This window comes from Gopherus flavomarginatus, chromosome 17, assembly GCF_025201925.1.
Source record: "Gopherus flavomarginatus isolate rGopFla2 chromosome 17, rGopFla2.mat.asm, whole genome shotgun sequence".
Taxonomy (NCBI): Eukaryota; Metazoa; Chordata; order Testudines; family Testudinidae; genus Gopherus; species Gopherus flavomarginatus.
Genome location: NC_066633.1, coordinates 7,599,260 through 7,620,482, shown reverse-complemented (window position 1 = coordinate 7,620,482; position 21,223 = coordinate 7,599,260). Strand labels below are relative to the sequence as shown.

Sequence of the window (21,223 nt, the reverse complement as noted above, 5' to 3'; positions counted from 1 at the left end):
TAAAGAGTCATTTAGAAAGTTCTCTCCAGATTTATATTGTTACAGAATAAACATTTACAACCTATCCAGAGAAATATATGTGGTGGTGGTGTCAAAAGGTTATGTCGAGGTCATAGCTTAAGACAACGACGGCTGAACATACAGTGACTATGAGGCCACTATTTATAGAGGCACATGCTGTAATTTGTCTATGTGGAATATGACATAATAGAAGGCTTTTGATTTGAAGTCACAAAATGAAAAGCTTGAGGGTAAAAATCAGTTCTACAAACTGCTGTGCGGTCTTTTAGAAAAACTGGTGGTTGGAAAGCCAAGGACGACTAGAAGTCTATTGTGATGAGCTAGATAATTCATTCTCTCTGATAAACAAAGGCAGTTTGAGGTCACCTGGATGCTGCTGATGGCCATGATGATGGCTGATGCTGATGTGCTATAAGAGACAGATTATGTACAGATGTACAAAGAAGTGCATGTATGTTAGTGCTATGGGTGCATGTCATGCTGTGTTCTGCGAGTTTCCTATGAGATTGTGTGGCCTGTAAGGGACAGTTCTCTGAGCATTTGATTGATGATGCACATAGACATCTGGATGTTTATCCAGTCCTCTCAGGCCTGGAAGACTCTAAAGAATGGTGTGTTAAGGCTGAGCTGCCATGAGAACCACCCATCTCGGGGTGCATCCGCTCTTCTGCTTCAAACTGTTGTGGGAACGAGAACTGGCCGAGGCACCTGTGAAATGAAAAATGCTTTAAAAAATGTATCTTTGTTCTGATGGATGCTTTTTCCTTTGTCACAGTACTGAACACCTCTAGTAAAGTACCCCTTATGTTGGTTTTTTTGGTACGCACAGACTGTGTAAAAACTTGGGTGTTTTATAGTGTGATATTGTATGTATCTGACTGGGATTCTGGATCACTTCTTTGGTAAGGTGTCCCCTTGAACTTCCTTGCAATGCCAAAACCAGGTAGCTGTTCTAAAGGTGTGTGTGGTGATAGGGCACCTCACAGCAAAGAGATGCTGTGTCATAACAGTTTTGCTACTGCTACCCATTCTGGCAAAAGGTCGAGGATTTGATTATACATGGATGGTCCAAGACATGAAAGAGTCAATTAATTAGTCAAGATTTGATGCAAAGGGAACATACAAATATCAGGCCTATAAAGGATCTAGTCTGTTTATGATGCTTGCATCTTTCATATTCCAGATCACCTGGCATCAGGCACACCCACGTGCGTGCAGTTTTGCCCATCTGGCCCTGTCTGCAGGGTCTGATCACTTGTTATCCCAGCTCTTTTCAGAACCAGGCTTCCTGCTTTTCAGCCATAACAGAAAATAAAGCTTCTGAACAGCCAGGTTCTGTGTCACATTCGTGGGAGGTTTGGTACAGCCAGAGAAAACTCAGAATCACTTATGGAAGGGTTTCCTTCAGCCAGGTTTTTTTTCTCCAGAAATAGAAAGAAGAGCTTTGCCAAGCCTGCAGCTTGAAAATCAACCAGGAAAGGAGCTGGTTCTTCCAGCCAGGTTTGTGTCCTGGGACAGTCTACATCAGATTTTCCATCCCACACGACAGCCCCATGGGGCTTCGGTAACTCATGCTAGATGAGCTGAGGCACAGTTCCCCTCCTGAGCATGTTTCCTGGCCATTTCTGCACTGAAGAGAGACAGCTAAGCCATTTTCTTTTCTCAGGGAAAGTATTCATCATGGAAAGAGGTTTGCATGTTCTCTTTTGAACAGGTGAGCATCACCTGGGAATGGATCCCAACTGGTCAGAGGAGATGAGAATGGATCTGTGTGGATCTTGGAAAAGGAATGGATTCTCCCTGGAGTTTGGCTATTGCCTTTGATTGGGTGGTTGTTGTCCCTTACCACTTGGCCAGAGGGTCTCACTATAACCAAGATACAAGTGGACTTGGTTTAGTGCATTGTGGGGATGGAGGGAGTGCGATACCAGAAGCAGATTTTCTGGCTTGGCATTGTGTCAGCAGTGAGTGAGACAAATCTCACATGGAACATTAGAACCTGGTTTGGGAGACCGGTGAAGGGACAGGTAAGTGTTTCTCCTCTAGGTAGGTTTAAATCTGGCCTGTTTCAGTATGAACTGAAAGTTGTTATCATCTGAAGCATGTTTAGCAGCCCGTGTGAAATAGGCTTAGAGATATTAGTCCAGTGCCCTGTCGGCAGGTGGACATCAAACCATCACATCCAGCACGGACTGATGTCACCATGGCTGGCCATCCTGGCATAGAGGGCAAGGAGTAAATGCAATAGGATGCCATCAGATGGTTGAGGGACATCTACATAGAACACATCACTAGACATCAGCAATACCAGGAGGGATGAGCTGGAGTGCTGATGAGAAGCGCAGTAAGGAAAGTAACTGAAAGACTTCCCTGATAGATTGTATTTCCTAAATGGACAACCTACCCTAATTCTCAATTACTGAGGGACAATCTCAACTCATTGATATGTTTTGCTTTTCACAACCAAATCCCTGTACAGCTTCTTGTGAGTATTGTACCCGAATACTTGGATGCTAATATCTAAACTGCATTCTTAAATTTATTCACCTAAATTTGGGTTATTGCTGATTATGCACCATATGTATCATATGACTTTTAAAAACAAACTCTGTATTTGTGGATAATCTAAGCACAGTACCCAGATGTACAGACACTCTTTTCTCAAGCTATGTACTATATCATTTTTGTTAAACATTAGCTTTAATCAAATTTTTATATAGGGAAATGGAATTATCCTCTCACTTTTACAGGGGTTTCCTCCAGATCAGAAGTGAGGCAACATGCTCTGCAGTTGTGCCTGTTGTGCCATATTTGCCCTGTGGTTAGCCTGAGGAATCTGATCCTCTGGGCTGTCCATCTGAGACACAGGGAAGTGCCTGCGCCTGAGAGTTACAAGATGACAGGATGGTGCTTCATCCGTTCCCTAGATACCACGGTGCTCGCAGCAAGCAAGTCACAGAGCATGTTAGGGAAGAGTCTGGCAAAGGATATTTGCCACCTCAGACAGGGATTGGATGATGTGGGGAATCCAACCTGCCAAGGATGTGGAATTGACCTTGAGGCTGTCAGCTCATCTTGCCGACATGAAACGGTTAGAGGGGTCCAGCATTCCAGGCAAAGGATCCGGAGCAGGGTCGGAGTGCTGTCATCCTGTCCTGTGAAAGCACTTGCTGTAACTATACTCAAGCTAGATTAGGTTCCGTCTCCTTGGACATGAAGTACCCTTGACATTCCAGTGGGAAACTTGCACTCTGCTCTAGGGGAAATGTGCTAATGCTCTGTAAACATGCTGAGATAGCTTTGCTTGACAGGTGGTGGTCTCCACAGGAAGAGACAAGGCATGAGATAAGGCTTAAGACCTTGATTCAGGAAAGCATTTAAGCCTGTGTTGAACCATAAGCACCTGCTTAAGCACTCTTCTTGAATAGGGATGCTTTCCTGGGTTGAGAACCTATCATTATTATTATTATTTAACTAGGAATCTCTAAAGGCTCCAGTGTGTGTTTGGCTTCCCATGGGCACCCCACATCCGGTTGCTTTTCTGAATGATGGTAACCTCGAAGAAGTGGGTATTCACCCATGAAAGCTCATGCTCCAAAACGTCTGTTAGTCTATAAGATGCCACAGGATTCTTTGCTGCTTTTACAGATCCAGACTAACACGGCTACCCCTCTGATACCTCTGAGCTTTGTTTCCCTGCCCTGGTATCATGTCTATAACAGGAGTAGCTTCAGTTCTACTCAAGGAAAAGGTTGCTCTGGCAGCCAGTGATGGTCCCTTGGCTAGAAGGTGATGTTTGGAACTCAGTAGGACCACATCATGCTTTCAAGGGGTCTCAGGGTTTGGAGTCAAATCCCTTCTTTAAAAGTGGTCGTGCAAATGACACAGAGTCCTGGGAGTCTAGTCTAGAGGTTGATTACTATCCTTTGGAAACCTTTGCTGTTGCTCCTATGTCATGTGTTGTGACAGCAGTAACGCTGCCAATGTTTTCCCTTTTGACATTCAAGTCCCTCTTAGGTCCAAGGCTGAACTGAAACCAGTGCTCTGTGATAGGATTATCCAGCAGTTTCCATGGGGCTGTCAAGTAAGTTCTGTACAACTCCCAATAATGTTTTGTTTTTACACATGGCTACATTTAAAGGGGAGTTCCTGAGAGTATTTTAGCCCAAAACAACCCTCCCACACTCGGTCTATAAGGTCTTATCTGGTTATAACTGATACCTTCTTTCTTGTTGTATTCTCCTCTGTAGTATGTACATTGGTTTGTGCTATGCAATTCTCTTCTGCACACATTGACTTGTTGTAGGTTTGGTCCTGAGAACTCAAAGGTTCTATGTTACACATGCTAACTTGTTTTTGTAGAGTTTCTTCAGTCTATTGGGTTGCTATGCATGGGTTTGTTTGTTGTGGTAGGGCTGCTCCTGAGTGCTGGCTGATGCACATTGGTTTCTTGCTGTAGAGTTGTTCCTGGCAGGTGCTGAGTCTTTTTTTTTTTAATTGGGAGCTTAAAATAAAAAAAATGCTGAAAACCACTGGTTTTGAGAGAAACCTCACAAATAATTTGTTTAAAATATAACTTAAAATGAAAGTGTGAGCTTTTCACAGATGGCCTTGACTTTCTCTTGTTTTTGAGTTTTTGGGACTCTGGAGCACATTGATCCATTTCCAAGAGAATCGAGAAAGATCTCCACAGGTAGTCACTCTTAAAAACTTGCCAGTTGCCTTAGATAACTAAGTAATGTTCCTGCAAGACTTGCAGAATTCTAGTTAGAAACTAAAAGCTAGACACTCTGAATAAGGGGCAGCAGACCTGGGACCAGATTGCCTCCTTCTTGCTCTGTAATCTGTGCCAGCCCCAAATGCAGCTGGCTCACAGGTTGCAGTGGAAATAGTTAAGGCTCTTCTCTCTCTCCCTGCCTGTCCAGCTGCATGGGCATGGGGAGAAGTAGCCCTGCTAAGCCCTGTAGTCGCCTTGGTGCTGTGATCCGTGCCATGGGTAACCTAAGCATAAGGGGGCACTGCATGGATGTGTAACACAGGTCAGTTTTGCCCTAAGGGAAGTATAGAGAATGCTGTAAGTATTGAGGCAGTTGTATTGATTTTTCTACAGCAAAACTGACAACAGTCCTAAGGGTGTCTCCAATAGATGCGAGTAAATGCCTGTATAATTCATTTCCACCTGTGACCTTGGGTTCTCCTGTGAAAGATTTATGCACTGTTCCTACACTGCACAAGCGCCCTTGGTTAGCTGTCTTTACTTGGATTGACTTTCTTGTCAGCAGCAGAGCACTATTACAGAACTGGCCAATGAGGGTTTTCTTGCACCTTCATGTGAAGCATTCTGGATCTTGTGTCGATTGCAAGCAGAATATGATATAAGATGGACCATTGGTCTGATCCACTCTGCCAATTCTATGTTACTATTCTGTGTACATACCTTTGTATGTAACTATTGGCCCGAATCCTGCATTGCATTGAATGGCTCTTGCAAAACTCCGGACCATCCTCAGAATTCATTGGACTCATGTACCAGATCCTCAGCTGATGAAAATCAACATAACTCTGTGTCTCTAGCTACATGCATTATGCACAAATGTGAAATATCTGTGGTAAAAGGACATTAAGGTGGCATATTCAAGCACTAAAAAGTTAGGAAGTCGCAGAGTTAAGGTTGCCTGTGGAACTCTAATTTGGCCTGCTGGTGTGTATGTTGCAGTCCTTGATGACATGAACACATACTATTCTTTTCCGTAGTCTGGCCACATGTAGGAACTGTGAGGGGATGGAGCATGCTCAGTCAGTGTGGAGTCTCCAAAAAACCATCGGCTTGAAGCAGATACTTGACATGGAAAATTTCAACCTAAATGGTTAAAGTTTAGTGACATTATAAGCAACTGTAAACAGGGCCTTATAATGGAAAGTGTTGAGTAACCTTAATAAGTGGTTCTACCTGCTGCACCTATGACAGGGGTCACCATATCCCATTAGCAATTTTCTAGTGTGTACTTGCTTATCACACTCTCATCTCTCTCTCAGACATGGACACTCACAAATATCTCTTAACTGTCTCTTGAGGCTAACATGAAGTAAAGTTGCCAGCTGAAGAAGAAAATATTTACTTGAATTTGATGAAATTTGAACTAAAAATCATGCCTCTTAATAGAAACCTGTGGTTTGGATTCTGTGTTCGTCCCATATGTTTCTAATCTCTTGGGGGTTTTCAGATATGTGCCCAGCACACAGAACTCCTGACAAATGTTTTCAAAATGCTGAATTTGCAGATGTAAAGAGATTTTGCAATAGGAAAAATGAAATTTGAGAGTAAAATCCTTCCTTTACTGGGAGAGAGGGAGGTGAAGCCTTAGAAATTTTTTTTTAAAAAAGCAGAGCTGCGAGCCATTAATTTTTTCCTGTATGTGAAATAGCTATAGAGAAACCACTTGTATTTTTCTTTGCCTGTTTTACCACAGCCATTGGCCCAGTGATGGAGAACTAAGGGAAAACAAAGCAGCTTTTTGTCAAGCTTAGTAATGCAGTCCTGGCTGCTGCTGATCTTACTTTACACTGTAGAGCTGTGAGTTGAAGTTGTTGATGGAAACATACCTTCCATGTGCTTAACCCATTGTTTTCATAAAAGTCCAGAAGATGGATTAGGGTTTGTTTAAAATAAATATATAAAAATGGCCATGGGAATCAGGTGTCTGAGCACATTGTGCAGTGCTGGTTGTTGATTTAAGGAGCTCTCTCACTCGCTCTCTTTCGGGTACTTCCATAATAATTTTTTATTGCTTTACACCTTCATGTTGGGCTGGCTTTTCCTTTTTGCAGTCCTTTCTGCTTTGGCTGCTGCTGTGTTCTGAGAGCAAAGTCCTATTCCAGCAAGAGGGTTATAATGTTGCACGAAAGATCAAGAATGCAGGCAAGTCCATATTAAAGTGTTTGCACTTGAGAAAGCATAGGTTTAGATGCAAGCTAGGTTAGAAGTGGAGCATATAGCTTGAAAGAGGAGGGACCTTAGTGCAAATTTTGAAGTTCTTTTTCCATATCATTCCAAAGTACTAAAGCATACACTAGTGATATTGTAATGTTTCTGCTGTTGCTGTAATTTTGTGTGTGTGTGTGCGTGTGCGTGCACACGAATATATAAAATATGTGCATTTCCCCTTCGTATCAATAAACCACATGCCCCTCAGACTGGGCATTATGTGAACTGCTGATGGAGTTAATTTAAAGCATGACATTCATCCCATTTAATATTATATTTGTCATTTGCCTGGAGGACGTGCAGGGCCGGCGCTTCCATTTAGGCGACCTAGGCGGTCGCCTAGGGCACCAGGATTTGGGAGGGGCAGCATTTTGCTGCCCTCGGCGGCAATTCGGCGGCAGGGGGCCTTCCGCGCTCCAGGTCTTTGATGGCAATTCTGCAGCGGGTTCTTCACTCGCTCTGGGACTTGCCGCCGAAGTGCCCCAAAGACCGTGAGCACGGAAGGACTCCCCCACTGCAGAATTGCCACCAACGACTGGGAGCACGGAAGGACCCCCGCCTAAGGCACCAAAAACCCTGGCGCCGCTCCTGAGGATGTGGAATTGCTTTTCCTAGACTGTCCTACTGGGGTCTTCTTACCCTTTTTAGACTCTATTGACATTGCTGTTAAAATAGTTCCCAGTTTAGTAGGCTGGGTCATTTGATAAGCAGACAGTGTTCTCTATGGATGCATAGCTCCATGCTTGTGGGCGCTGGGAGCAGCACGACTGCTCTAACACTGTCAGTGCTCCTACTCACGTTGCTTTTGGAGGTGTTTGTGTTACTCACTGGGGTGTATTTTGCGTCACTCTCTCTGATGATCCACAGAGGATATAAGCTTTTCCAGCCACCAAATACAACGCCTTACCTCAAGTTCTAGTAGATCATGCTTTTAACTCTGGAGATCTGCCGTTTTGGCTGAACTGATGGGCATCACATCTACGCTGAGCTCTACTGTAGCCAAACGTTTCCCATCATTGTTACCCACATGTCAACCCCATTAGAAGTAGCAATGATGGGGCCACTGCTGTAGACAGGCCTCCAGATTGTATTCAGCATTTTAAGCATCACGTTCACTCACTGGTTCAGATCAGGATTATGAGTAGACTTGGATGGATTAAATTTTCATCAGTAAATGCTAGTAAACCTCAATTTCACCATACACGCACAAACCCACAAAAACCTATTTCCATCAATAATAATCAAAATTTACAGATAGGCAGAGTAAGAAAACTGTTACTTGGGAACTTAGGAGTATGATTTAAGGACATTAACTTTGTCTGTTTTGATGTGATGTTGACAATTTGTGTTTTAATGTTTACAAAGTTGTATTGTTTTGAATCTCAACATCTACTGTCATTAAATAATTATTGTTTGATTCCCTCCATTCTTTCTCAGAACAGTAAAAGTTTAAATCAATACAAATAAAAAAATGCTTAAAAATAAGCATTGATACTATCCATCAAAGTTATTTTTAAAAAATTGAATTTTGCCAATTCTAGCTATAAGACACAGTATCTAATACACCAGTGAGTGCAAGTATTTTGTCTATATCAGCCCTTCCAGCAGTGAAGCTGAACCATTGGGGAATGATAGGAAAATTGATCTATTGTGTATAGGGCCAGAGAGAAATGTTGACTGTCTGGCACAGCAGAGAAACAAGATGCCGCTTGTAGTCCTGCCAGCACTATCTGTTTTCTAAGCAGTATGTTTCTTAAAGACTTTTTCCTCCACCCTGCTCCCCTTTAAATTCCTGAATCTTAATCAAGCAAAATAGCTCGTTAATCTGCATCACCTAGGTTCTTCCACTGGTTTGGTAAATTTCTGAACAATAAATGTCCTCCCGGCCCTAGACACTGCTTGTTGACCTGGAAAGACAAGTTGCCCACTGTAAGTAACGTTTATTAATGCATTATAATGGCAGCCACTGATTAAACATAATATGCATAACCTTGCATCTAAACACTGCATCCCTTCAACAGCCAGTGAAGTTCAGGGTCGAACAAGTTTAAGTACCTTTGCCTCAATACATAAAACAGCCCCAGAGCTTTTCAGGATCTTTAAACTGGTGATTAGACGTCTCTTCTTGAAAGGATGAAAGTTTCAATTAGGCAAAGTGCCTGGGAGACAAATCAGCTTTGGCATCAGAGGAAACTTAAGCTTCTTGGATCCAGAACGAGAACCAGAGCGAGGAGGACGGAGACCAATTATCATTTTTAAAATACCCTAAATAGTCTGAGGATTTGAAAAGATTTTCACCATTGAGGCTGGGCTTGGGAAAACGAAAGCATTCTGTTAAGGACCCTTCTACCTTGTTGCTTCCAAGGATGCTGTTGGACGACTTGTTGTCAAGAAAAGCAGATGCATATAACAAACCAACTGCTTTGAAGATGAGCTCAATTAAGTTGGAAAGAGCGTAGCTTGGTAGCATTGTCATACAGTGGATTGGGTCTTGGATTGGGAACTGGGAGACTTGTTTAATTCTTGACTCTGCCAATGACTTGCTCTTTGAACCCAGTCAAGTCATTTCATCTTTCTAGGCCTCTGTAAAATGAGGATACTTCCCTTGTTTTCTAAAGTGATTTGAGACCTACAGATGAAAATCTCAATAGATGAGCTGAGTATTGTCATGTGATGATGGTTATAATAATAATAATTTGAGATATACCTTTCTCCTAGACCTGGAAGAGACCTTGAAAGGTCATTGAGTCCAGCCCCCTGCCTTCACTAGCAGGACCAAGTTCTGATTTTTGCACTAGATCCCTAAGTTTCCTCCTCAAGGATTGAACTCACAACCCTGGGTTTAGCAGGCCAATGCTCAAACCACTGAGCTATCCCTCCCCCCATGGTTGGGTGGTGGAAAACAGAGTGGAGGGGTGACTCAAAAGTTTGGATGGGTGCTCTGCCTATGGTTAGAGGCAGATTTGGGCTCTGTGGGGCTAGGATTTGATTAGGATCTCAGGAAAGGAATTGGGAACGATGAATGAGTTTGACAAACTCAACTGTTTGGAAAGGCAACACATTTTTTGTCCAAACTTTTTTGGAGAGGTGGATGGGCCCTTTAATAGTCTGCAGAGCGCCATTGTATAAATAATCCATAATGCAGATGAATATTTTCTATACCGTGCATGAAAGAGGTGCTTGGAATGAACTCTGCTGTGCTGTTTAAATCAAGCCCTAGCTTTAAACTCTGACTTCAGATTCAAGCTCCTTCAAGTTCTGAGGGTGTCCAGAGCTGGGACTTTGGCTTGATTGAACTGCTGATTGTACGTTATTCACTGTCAATCAAAAATGTTGTTATGAAAATTGAGATTGCAGAAAATTCTGCTTAGCTTGAAGAAATTAGCCCCGTGTCGATCTGCATGGTTGCTGTACTAATGATTTCCTTCTGTCCCTCATCTTGAGTCCTTGTCACACAGCATGTCCCACATTAGGCTCTTGGCAGGAGGAGAGGTTTCCCAAGAGGGGATTCCTAGAAATGGAACAAGCCTCTTCTTCTCAGAAAATAGTTACTTGTCCTTTGATGCCAATAAACCAGTCAATTGCTATTATGATTATAATTTATGTTATAGTATCACACACAGGTCCCAATTGGAATCAAGGCCCTAACATGCTGGGCATTGCACAAACATGTAAGACGACACAGACCCTGTCCTGAAGAGCTTGCTGTCTCAGGTGACAAATGGGCCTTGACGGGTGGGAGGAGTGGGATACCATTCAATGCTTACAGCAGCTATTGATAAACCAAGTGCTAAGTATCCTCATCTGAGCCTCCAATTTAACTGGCCTAAATTGGCTGTTTTCTTATAGACCTCACAGCAGAGTTGGGTCTTGAGGAGTGATCTGAAGGAGAGGAGGGTAGAGGCCTGGAGGATGAGGTAGGGCATTCCATGCATAAGGAGCACCATGGAGGAAGGTATGAAGATGTTGGTGTGAGACGCTGACCAATAGGCAGATGAGGCTGGCATGGTTAATGGAGAAGAGGGGTGATGTGAGACAAGCAGACAGGTATGGAGGGGTGCAGTTATGAAGAATTCAAACACCTCCTTGCACAAAAATAAGAACAACTCCACCCCTAAGCTTGGGGAAACTTTGGCAGGAAGAGGAGGCTGCTTATGATGCAACTGTGGTTTCATAGCTGGCAAGGGGGAGAAGAATCTGTGAGTTGGGGGTGGAGTGGAATCTTCCATGGGAGGGGAAAAGATGGGTTTTCCTGTTTTGCTGAAGACTCAAGAAACCACAACCTGAAGTAGCCAGGAATTAGTAGATCCCACTGTCATAGGCCAGTGGGCTGTTCTCTGGGATTACAAAATAGGAAGGAAGAAAAGAACCTGGGAGTCAAAGGATGTGTAGTTTAGTTGTCGCTAAAGGGCTCCTTGTTTGACCAGGTCATAACAGTGTTAATGTAAGGCAAGGCTAGGGTCAGAGCTAATGAGTGGTGGGGGCAGTGGTGGTGGTTCAAAATAGGGATACAAAATTAGGTTGGAAATCTAATGAGGACTGGGTTTCGCATGTTTTTTCCCCTTCTACGTCGAGCTGCAGCTTGGCACTGCAGAGGCAATGGGAAGAGAGGAAAGGTGTTTAAAATAGAGCTATCCCCACCAATTACAGACTTCAAAGAAAGGTTCCATTTGATGCCGTTATGATTCTAGTCAAACTAGCCCATGTATCCCCATTGGAAATGCCTTGACATGGTTCTTACAAGAGAAAAGGGGCGGAGAATAGTTTCTTATTTTAGTACTGAAAGGCCAGAAGGGAGGCCATTTTTGTGGTACACCCAGCCAGCTGGGAAAGGGGGAATAACCGAGAGCTCAGGATAAAGCCGTTTCATCCAGTTTGTTCAGATAAGCATGCAAACATCTGGGTTCTGTTTATCCAAATCTCTGAGCTTTTTGAAGTTCACTCATGGTCGCTTATGACTCACCAAGTTTTCAGGGCTGATTTTTCATACACTGGCTTTCGTTTTTGTACTCTCATTGATCTATGGCTCAGCTTAGGTTATTTAGATGACTGTGCAGTGCAGGAATGTCCATAGAGTGGCAAATGGCTCATCTACCTGCTGCCAACAATTGCCAGTACCAGCTGATTTGGAGAAAGATGCAAGAAGTCCTGAGGAAGGCAGTTATGGAATATCCTGCCCACAAGAATCGTTTCTTCCTAATCCCATTAATCAGAGTTTTGCTTATGCCCTGGAACTGGAGGATTTAGATCCAAAACTCTTGGGTGACACAACCATCATTCAGGGTGTTCTTGTTATCCACACATATGCCTCACCTGTGACTAAATATGGCATCTTACTGCACCTGCAAATCAGGTGCTTAGACATCAGAATTATTCCCACAAAATTTCCAATTGATAAAAGGAGATTCAACTGAGATCTTGCTAAGAAACAAGCTGCCGGTTTCCTCCTGCATTGACTTGTTGGCTGTCAATTTAACTCTGATGGGAGTGATACTTGTAACCACTCACAGCCCTTGAATTCTCACAGCTGTTACTTCCAGGCAGAGGGAATCACTATCCATAAACCTGTGCTAATGACATGTTTTATCAAGTGGAACATCAGAGGGCTGGCAGGGAATCCATGAGACATGGATTAAGGTTTAAAGAGAATCTCTAGTAACTGGGTTTTCAAAGCATTCACTTAATCATGGAAACACATTGATCCACTACCAGTCTGTAGCCCTCTGACTTGGGCTGAATTTACAAAAGTAATTTGTTTTCCTGTAATAATAATAATAATTAATAAAAAAACAATAAAATCTAAGATTCTTCTAATTCCTTTTCAGATTATTTAAGAAAAAGTCATTATGCTTCTTAGCTCTGTGGTTATTCAGAGAAGCTTAACTTAAATATGGGAGTCTTAAAAAAACCCACTTCAAGCAATATTTTTTTTATTGACCTTGGAGTCACTAAAACTGTTGTGGTAATGCACTAAAACAACAGTCCTGTTAATTAATAATGAATTGCAGTGAGAGTCCCAAAGAAGTGCAGTATTTATGACACGGACAACCATTCCAAATTAAGTCACTCGTGTTATTCTCTTCAGCTGTTTTTGTTGAACCCCAGAGATTTCTCCAAAGTGCTGCTGTTGATGTCATTGGGAGTGATGCGACATTGCTGCACACATGTAAGATGAGCATAGAAAATCATCCAAAAAAGATGTTTTAACATTTTCCAGCATTGTCTGGGAGCTGCATGATGGGAACTAATCCATACATGAGTCACCCAAGCATACGTGGGTATTATACAATAAATGTCAAATAGATCCATATTGGTCAGACCTTCAGGGTGGGACTCAGGTAGGGTAAGTTTTTAAATATATATATATATATATATATATATATATATATAATTTTCATAGTTCTTTTTTTCATTGCAATTCTGTTCTACTTTTTTGGTGAACTTGAAATTTCTATCAAAATATCATCAATGTTTCAATTTTCTTCCAACCAATTCTTCAGCTGATTGGAAAATGGGACTTGAAGTTGACCCTTTTTTCGTCTTTAAATTCAAAATTTTGCCAAAACTGTGAAAATAAATGTCTTTCACCATGACTGCTATTGGGTCTTAAGTTTGGTGCAGTCAATCCATTTCATAGCAAAGAAGAAACGACACCGCTGCAGTTGGTGGTAACTGGCATCCTTGTTGGAAATCTCATCAAAGATGAAAGAACCCTGGAGACTGAGTTACTTTTAAATCCCTAGAACTAGCCTTCCTTCCAGGACATTGAGGGGGTGGTAGAATCATAGATTATCAGGGTTGGAAAGGCCCTTAGGAGGTCATCTAGTCCAACCTCCTGCTTAAAGCAGGACCAATCCCCAACTACATCCAAATGGCCCCCTCAAGGATTGAACTCACAACTCTGGGTTTATCAGGTCAATGCTCAAACCACTGAGCTATTCCCTCACCCATACCATGTAGTCGTATGGGCACTGTGGCTACCAATGCTGTCCCTGTTTAGTGCAGAAATAAAGAATGCCACTGGTGCCAGGTGGCACTTTTCACCGCTATATTTAGCACTTACTTCACTCTTGTGATTAGATTGGGATTTTCACATATTACTGCTCTCGGATACAACTTTCAAAATCACCTAAATCATTTAGGACCCATTTTTTAATTGTCACTTATGGGCAGATTATCAGAGATTTTCAAGTGCCTAAAGATGCAAAGAGAAGCCTAGTAGGATTTATAAAAGTACCCCTGTCTTTCAATGGGAATAAGGTGTCTAACCTGCACAGAGGCTTTTGATAATCCCAGTAGCACCTATCTCCATCTTTAGGGCCTGAATACTTTTGTAAATATAGCCCAGAGGGGCCTAAGTCCCACTGACTTTCACTGAGATTTAAACTGCTATGTGCCTAAGACACTTTTGAAAATAGCAGTTTGGCTCCTAAGTCATTTTTGAATTTTTTTACCCATCGTTACCCCTTTAGCAGCATTCCAGCACAAGTGTAAGTTACACATCCTGCAGAAGAGTTTTAGGCTAGGCAGCCAAAGTTAACCTATGGCATCTTCTTTATCACTGCTCCTGTTGAAGAAAGTGGATACTGGCATGGAAAGAGAAGAGGTTTGGATATTCTGTGCAATCAGAACAAGCCAAACAAATTGACTCTTCAGAGCAGCAAGCGGAATGGGAGCAGAGCTGGCTTGCTGCTTAGCAGCAACACACCTGAGAGGACACAGAGGGCCTCTGAGCCTCCCAGCATGGCTTGCTCCCCTTAAAGTCAGCTTCTTAAATCAAAGAAACAGGGCTCCTGACAGCTGAGCTGTGTGTACCTTTTGTGAAACCCAGCTACTTTTTTATTACAGGCTAAATTAGCTCATTTTATTGTTTGGCACTGCGGGATGAGGTCAATTGACTGGGATTCCTGCTAACAAGGTTTTAGTTCTGTCTGCCTTTTACGAGTGTGAACGTGAGGGGCTCCATTAAAGCCTTGCAGTTCTCACCTGCAAAGCAGAGAGAAAGATGAGATACCTAAGAACCCCTTGGGACTCTCTCCCCTTCCCCACAAGTGGGCTGTTCAGCCCATCCTGCTGCACTTGAGGTCTGGTTAGTGTCCCAGCACTCCGATGCCTCCCAGAATATTGTCACAGGGATTTTCCTGCTGGCTTCACACAGTTGAACGCTACTGCCATTGGACCAAAAAATAAGATTATGGAGGAGAGGTCAGCAGAGCTGGGAGCACGATCCAGTACCAACAACAAGGGAAAAGTGAGAACTGGGCAAAGATGATTGGGTTTGAGGAGGAACTGACACAGTGAATTCTAAAGGCGTTTAGGTTGGCAAAGCTGACACCTCCTTCTGGCCCCTTCAGTGTGTTAATTACACCAGTCTAGACTCAGAGATTCCCTTAGACAATGAACCTGAATCCAACTTCAGAGGAGTCTGATCTGGTATACATTATGTGCTGAGGGGACTCAAAGAAGGTGCAAGTTACATCAGCTTAGATTCATTTTTGACTTTGGCCCATTAATGCATCTACAGGAAAACTGGCAGCAGATCCCCTTGATTCGTCAGACTAAAGAAATGACTTTAAACCTCCCTTTGGTTGCGGAAAAACAGCTGAGGATATTAGCCAGGGTTCCTCTCCATACTTAGCTCAGCATTCCTATGCCACTCAGACTAAAAGCCTTAACAAACTCTGCTCTGCTTAACTTACTGGACTGTACTTAGCTGGCAAACCCTGCTGAGGTTACCTCCTTTGCTTTATCTGTCTCTAGGGGAAGAGAATTTAGCCTGTATTCTATAAGTGACTTGAACTGTCAGCCCCCGCTGAGGTGTAAATCCATGCTTATCAGAAAGGAATAGCTTTCAACTTTCCTTCCCTGCCTCTCCTAGAAGAACATCAAGTCTGGGATTTGTTGCTGGTTTATTATTAACAACAATCAATAATAATTTATTTATATAAACTTACCCGGGCAATGTTAGAAACCCAAACCCAAAGCCTTATGGCAGTGCCGGTAACCAGTTGTAACAGCCAAGCTGAATGAAGCGCAAAAGGATTAAAAAAATAAATGAATGGTTGTTTATGGGCCTGATTCAGTGTGGGAGGGGAGCTTCCCCAGTTTCCGCTGTGACTGAGAAGGGAGGCAGAGAGGGAGGTTTTGTGGTTAAGGCACTGGAGTGGGAAGCAGGAGACGTGGCTTTTGTTCTTGGCTCTGCCACTGACTCCCTGTGTAACCTTGGCTAACCGACTGCTCCTTCAGTGCCTCAGTTTTCCATCAGTAAAATGGGGATAATATTCCCTGCCAGACAGTAATGTTATGAATAGAGCTGGATGAAAACGAGTGACAGTGTTTGCCTCTGAAAAAGGAGGGCAAACCAAACCCCAATGTTCTGGCAAAATAGCAGAACACTTCAAACATTTATTCACCAAAGTAGAAGGGGGTGGGGAATAAGAAGGGGGCAAGTGAGAGACTGAGTGGGAGGTGGAGTGGAAAAATTCAGTTTGGAAAACCGTATGTATATTTTCTCATTAAAAATTAAGGAAATATGGTTGATAAACAAAAATGTTCATTATTTTTAAGAAAAGGTTTGATCAGAAGAAAGGTTACGAGTGATGAAAAATGTAAATGAGGATACGCGTGTGAGCGTTTGAGAGCTGCTCGCACACTCTGATGAGGAGAGACGCAGAAATGGATCTGTTCCCCCTTTGCTGAAAAGTCAGGGGGATGGGGCTGCAGGCCTGAGGCAATGTCAAATTAGAGTAGGGTGGGGCTTGACTAACCAGCAGATGCGTAGAATCAGCGTATCTCCCAGAGAGCTCTCTGTTGGCTCCTCTCCTGTGGAGCCCTGCCAGAAATTTAATCTGTGTCCTTCTGGAGGAGCCCTATGGTAGCTGCAGAGTGTGCGTGTGTGCGTGTGGTTGTCATTACCTGTGTTTCCTCGGCGGGTTTGCATTCCTCCTCTGGCACGGCTACTCCTGGGAACGCAGAGGGTTCAGTCTGCATTCACAAAAGCAGATCTGGCCCCCGGTGTTTAAAAACATGTTCCAGTTTTCCTAGGGGTTTTCAGACATCCTGGCTAGACTCCGTCCCAGACTTCTGGTTCCCATTACAGGACTGCATCATCCGCCCAGGTTTGTTTTTGGAAAGGCTGTCTTTTTCTGCAGCTTGAACAATGTTTTCTGCTATTAAATAACCCCCCTTTCTGTAATGTAAAAAAAAATCAGTTCTAATCATCTGAGTAGCAAAGCATCTGTCTATTGATTAAACTCTTGCTCAGTGTTTCAAAGTAAAACTGTGGCTCTTTATAAAAGTAAGTCATGTTTTGAGCTCATTTTTAGCCTATGGATATTGTGTTCCTGGTTCATTATGGGCTGAATGGTCCTTAAAGCAGGCATGATTCCTAACAAACCTGCAAGGTGCCTGATTTCAAACAGACCATGTCTTACTTGTGACGTTTTTTTCGGATGTCGGTGTTTCTGTTCCTAATGGAGCAGTGATAAAATAGAAATAGACTGGAAATACATGGCAGTCTGTTTAGAAATCCATGGATGACTCACAAGTCCAGCTGGATGAGCGATGTGTTTAGATCCAAACTGGGTTGCGAAGGAGGTCATTTACCTACGACACGCCTCGTCCAAGGCACGGGGAGCCCTTTGACAGGGCAGCTTGCATGTCTCTTATCTGTATGGTACCTGTCTTGTGGACGTCATTGTCAAGGGCTGTCAGCAGCACCAAACTGGCAGGGAAAGGGATGAGGCTGTCCAGGAGATGCCGAGGCAGTGACCTCTCTCTAGCTGCAATATCTGCTTGTGATAATGCACCTGGGAATAACAAGTGAAGCACAGTCACTTCACACCCTTGTAAGCAGTGAGGGCTAAAGCAGATACTCAATGTGCACCCAAGGATAATGGGTTTTGCTGGCTGGCTTATCTCAGACCAAGTTCCTGAACAATCCTACCTTACTTGAGTGGGGGAGACTAGACAGCCTAACAGGACTCTTCCTTCTCTAATTTCTTGGTCCATTGTTGGGTCTTTTGTCTGCGTAAGGACTGAGTGCAGACTTCAGTCTATGACTACATGTGTCTTTGTTGTCTCATGCTTCAGCTGGTCACCTGTAGGAGTCAAGAAGGGATTTTTCCCCCTCGGTGTATTCTGAGATTTTCTGTCTCCTTCCTCAGAAGCATCAGAGATGGCCACAACTGAACATGGGGCACTGGATGGGAATTCTCTTCCTCTGGTGCTTTGCTAGTGGGCCTTGCTCACATGCTCAGGGTCTGTCTGGTCACCTTATTCAGGATTGGGAAGGAATTTTCCTCCTGGTCAGATTTGCTTGGCCGTTTTGTTTTTTGCCTTCTTCTTCTGTATGGCGTGTGGGTTACTTGCTAGGATTATCTGGGTATATCTCACGTAATTCCCTGCCACTGCAAGGGCCCTCCTGTTATCTGCCTATGGCACACGGTAGTTTAGCCTCCTGAGGGCTGTAATATGTCAATATAATTTTGATTGTTGGCTTGCTGTGTGGGTGGTGGTGGTGGCCTGTACTATACAGACTATTTGATCCAATAGCACCTTCTCATCTTAACCTCTGACTCTTTGATTGATGTGGGACGTCTTTCTTGTTTTTATTCCCCCAGGGGGACATCCAGCAGCTCCTGATCGTGGCAGACCCCAGGGCAGCCCATGATTATTGTGAACACTACAGCCCTGACTGTGACACAGCCATTCCTGACACTCCCCAGTCTCAGGACCCGAACCAAGATGAATATGTAAGTAGAAAGGAAGAACATCTACTTGTGTATGCATGAAACCTAACTGCTTTATGGTCCACAAGTTATCCCCCCTAGGAGGGGCACCCAGGATGGGTACCAATGCATCACCCTCTGTAGGGGGAAGTAGTTCAGGAGAAGAAGGAGGAACACAAGCCAACAGTGGTCAGGGCAGAAGCAGTCATGATCAAAGAGGGAAGAAATGATAAGGAAACTAGGAAATGTAAGAGTAATGAAAAGCAAGCAGAGGGTTCCAGTGACAACTGCAAGGGAAATTAATAATAATTGGGGAGCATACTAGCCGTAAATAAGCAAATGCACTGTGGCTATTAACTGAGATAGCACGTGTGCACCGTTTCTTATTTAACTTCCGTTTAGTTTTTCTGTGAGTCTCTCAATAAGTCACTGGCTTGTCTTGAATCGCTTTCCCCACCCCCTGTGGTTGCAAAAATCTGCTGCATAATAGCCCAGTGGAAGGGATCGTGGAGCATGGAAGATGAAACCCTGGCAAGGTAGGTCAACTTTCTGGCCTTGTAACTTTGATAATTTTTTTCTTTTAAGAGGTTGAATCCCTTTTACAAGACAAGGCATCCAATGCTACATGTAAGTGCTCAGAACAACCTCTAAAACCACAACGTCAGCGTGATTTTAGTGGATAAGGTACAGGGTTAGATCTCAGGAATTGTGGATTTTAATCCCAGCTTTGTTGCTGATTCGCTGTGTGATTTTCGGTATATCACTTCATTTTTCTGTGCCTTGTTTTCCCAGAGTGTAAAATGAGGGCTTGTCTACACGGTGATATTGAACTCCTGGTGTGAATCTACAGTGCATTAGCTAGCTTGCAAGGTAACTGGTCAGGTGAATTATGCTACCATGCACTAAAAGCTTGTATGCTATAGATTTACACCCTGGCTCACTGCAATAAATCGCCATGTAGACAAACCCCGAGTATTTGAGTGCTCAGGTGCCCATAGGAAGCAGAGTGGGTTACTCTACGTGTAGCAGTGCAAGTTTAAAAATTGGAGCCTTACTAACTATTGCAACTGAATATAATAATATACATACATCACTTTCTAAATGCCAACAGATGTTTCAAGTCAACAGTTTTAATAAGATCAATTGATTTTTGAAACGTCAGCTATTAGGGGTGGTCAAAAACCATGGAAAAAAAATCTCAGTTTTGTTCTTTTGTTTTTGGTTGAAATTTCATTTTGACCAAAATGTTCTAAGCAGACCTATAATTATCTCATGATTTCTTGGATAAACACTCAGCTGTGCCTAGTTAAGAGAATTACTAGAAAGGGTTAGACTAGGGGTGGGCAAACTTTTTGACCTGAGGGCCACATCTGGATATAGAAATTGTATGTTGTGCCGTGAAAACTCACAAAATTGGGGGTAGGGCTGTGGGAGGGGGTGAGGGCTCTGGCTAGATATGCAGGCTCTGGGGTGGGGCTGGGGATGAGGTTGGGGTTGGGGTTGCAGGAGGGTGCTCCAGGCTGGGACTGAGGGGTTCAGAAGGTGAGAGGGGATCAGGTCTGGGGCAGGGGTGCAGGAGCAGGTTAGGGGTGCAGGCTCCAGGTGGTGCTTATCTCAAGCAGCTCCCAGAAGCAGCGACATGTCTCCCCTCCAGCTCCTACATGGAGGCGCGGCCAGGTGACTCTGTGCACTGCCCTGTCCGTAGGCGCTGCCCCTGCAGCTCCCATCGGTCACAGTTTCTGGCCAATGGGATTTACGGGGGTGGCACTTGGGGTGGAGGCAATGTGCAGAGCCCCTTGGCTGCCCCTTCGCTTAGGAGCCGGAGGTGGGACATGCCCCTGCTTCTGGGAGCTGCACGGAGAGTGGCAAGACCCCGACCCTGCTCCCAGGCTGGAGCTCAAGGGCCAGATGTGGCCCCCAGCCAGTTGTTTGCCCACCCCTGGGTTAGACCAAGATTTTCAATAGTGACTATGGATTCCTCTTATATTCTTTTTTGGGGGGGAAGGGGGGGTCTTGATACATCTTAAAGGAGCTGATTTCCAGATACTGCTGGCATCTACCCTCTGAAAATTAGGCTCTTTGAAGGTGTTTCAAGTTTGGCAACCAGAATCATTTTTGAAAATCTCAGCCTCACTCATGTTCATGTGCATGTATAAAACCCTTGGTTTAGTCACATACCTTTGTCTGATCCAGCTCACATTGAAGCCAATAGAAATCTTTCCATTGGCTTCCATGGACATTAGATCACCCTCAATACCCTGCTTCTGTCTAGAGAAACATAAAGGCTTATTTCTTTTTTTACAATTAATGTGCTCGAAAGAAGTGGAAACAATAAATAAGTACAAGCAAATAAAATCCACTGTGGTTAAAATCTGGGAGGAGGTAGGGAAATAAAGCTATTTTTGGATCCAGTTTCTCACCAATCAAAATTAGCTGCAAAAGGCTCGTCTTGGAAGGGTTGTGTTACTCTATGAAATTTTATACAAGA

The 21,223-nt window shown here is 43.6% G+C and overlaps 1 protein-coding gene across 2 annotated transcripts in view; it reads left to right on the top strand.

Moving 5' to 3' along the window:
* COL5A1 (collagen type V alpha 1 chain) overlaps nt 1-21,223 on the top strand; it is a 245,575-nt gene that overhangs the window by 88,768 nt on the left and 135,584 nt on the right. For both annotated transcript variants that reach the window (XM_050926980.1, XM_050926979.1), the window contains exon 5: nt 18,628-18,759. In XM_050926980.1, coding sequence (XP_050782937.1) covers nt 18,628-18,759 — 132 coding nt within the window. The remainder of the gene's footprint in view (nt 1-18,627; nt 18,760-21,223) is intronic.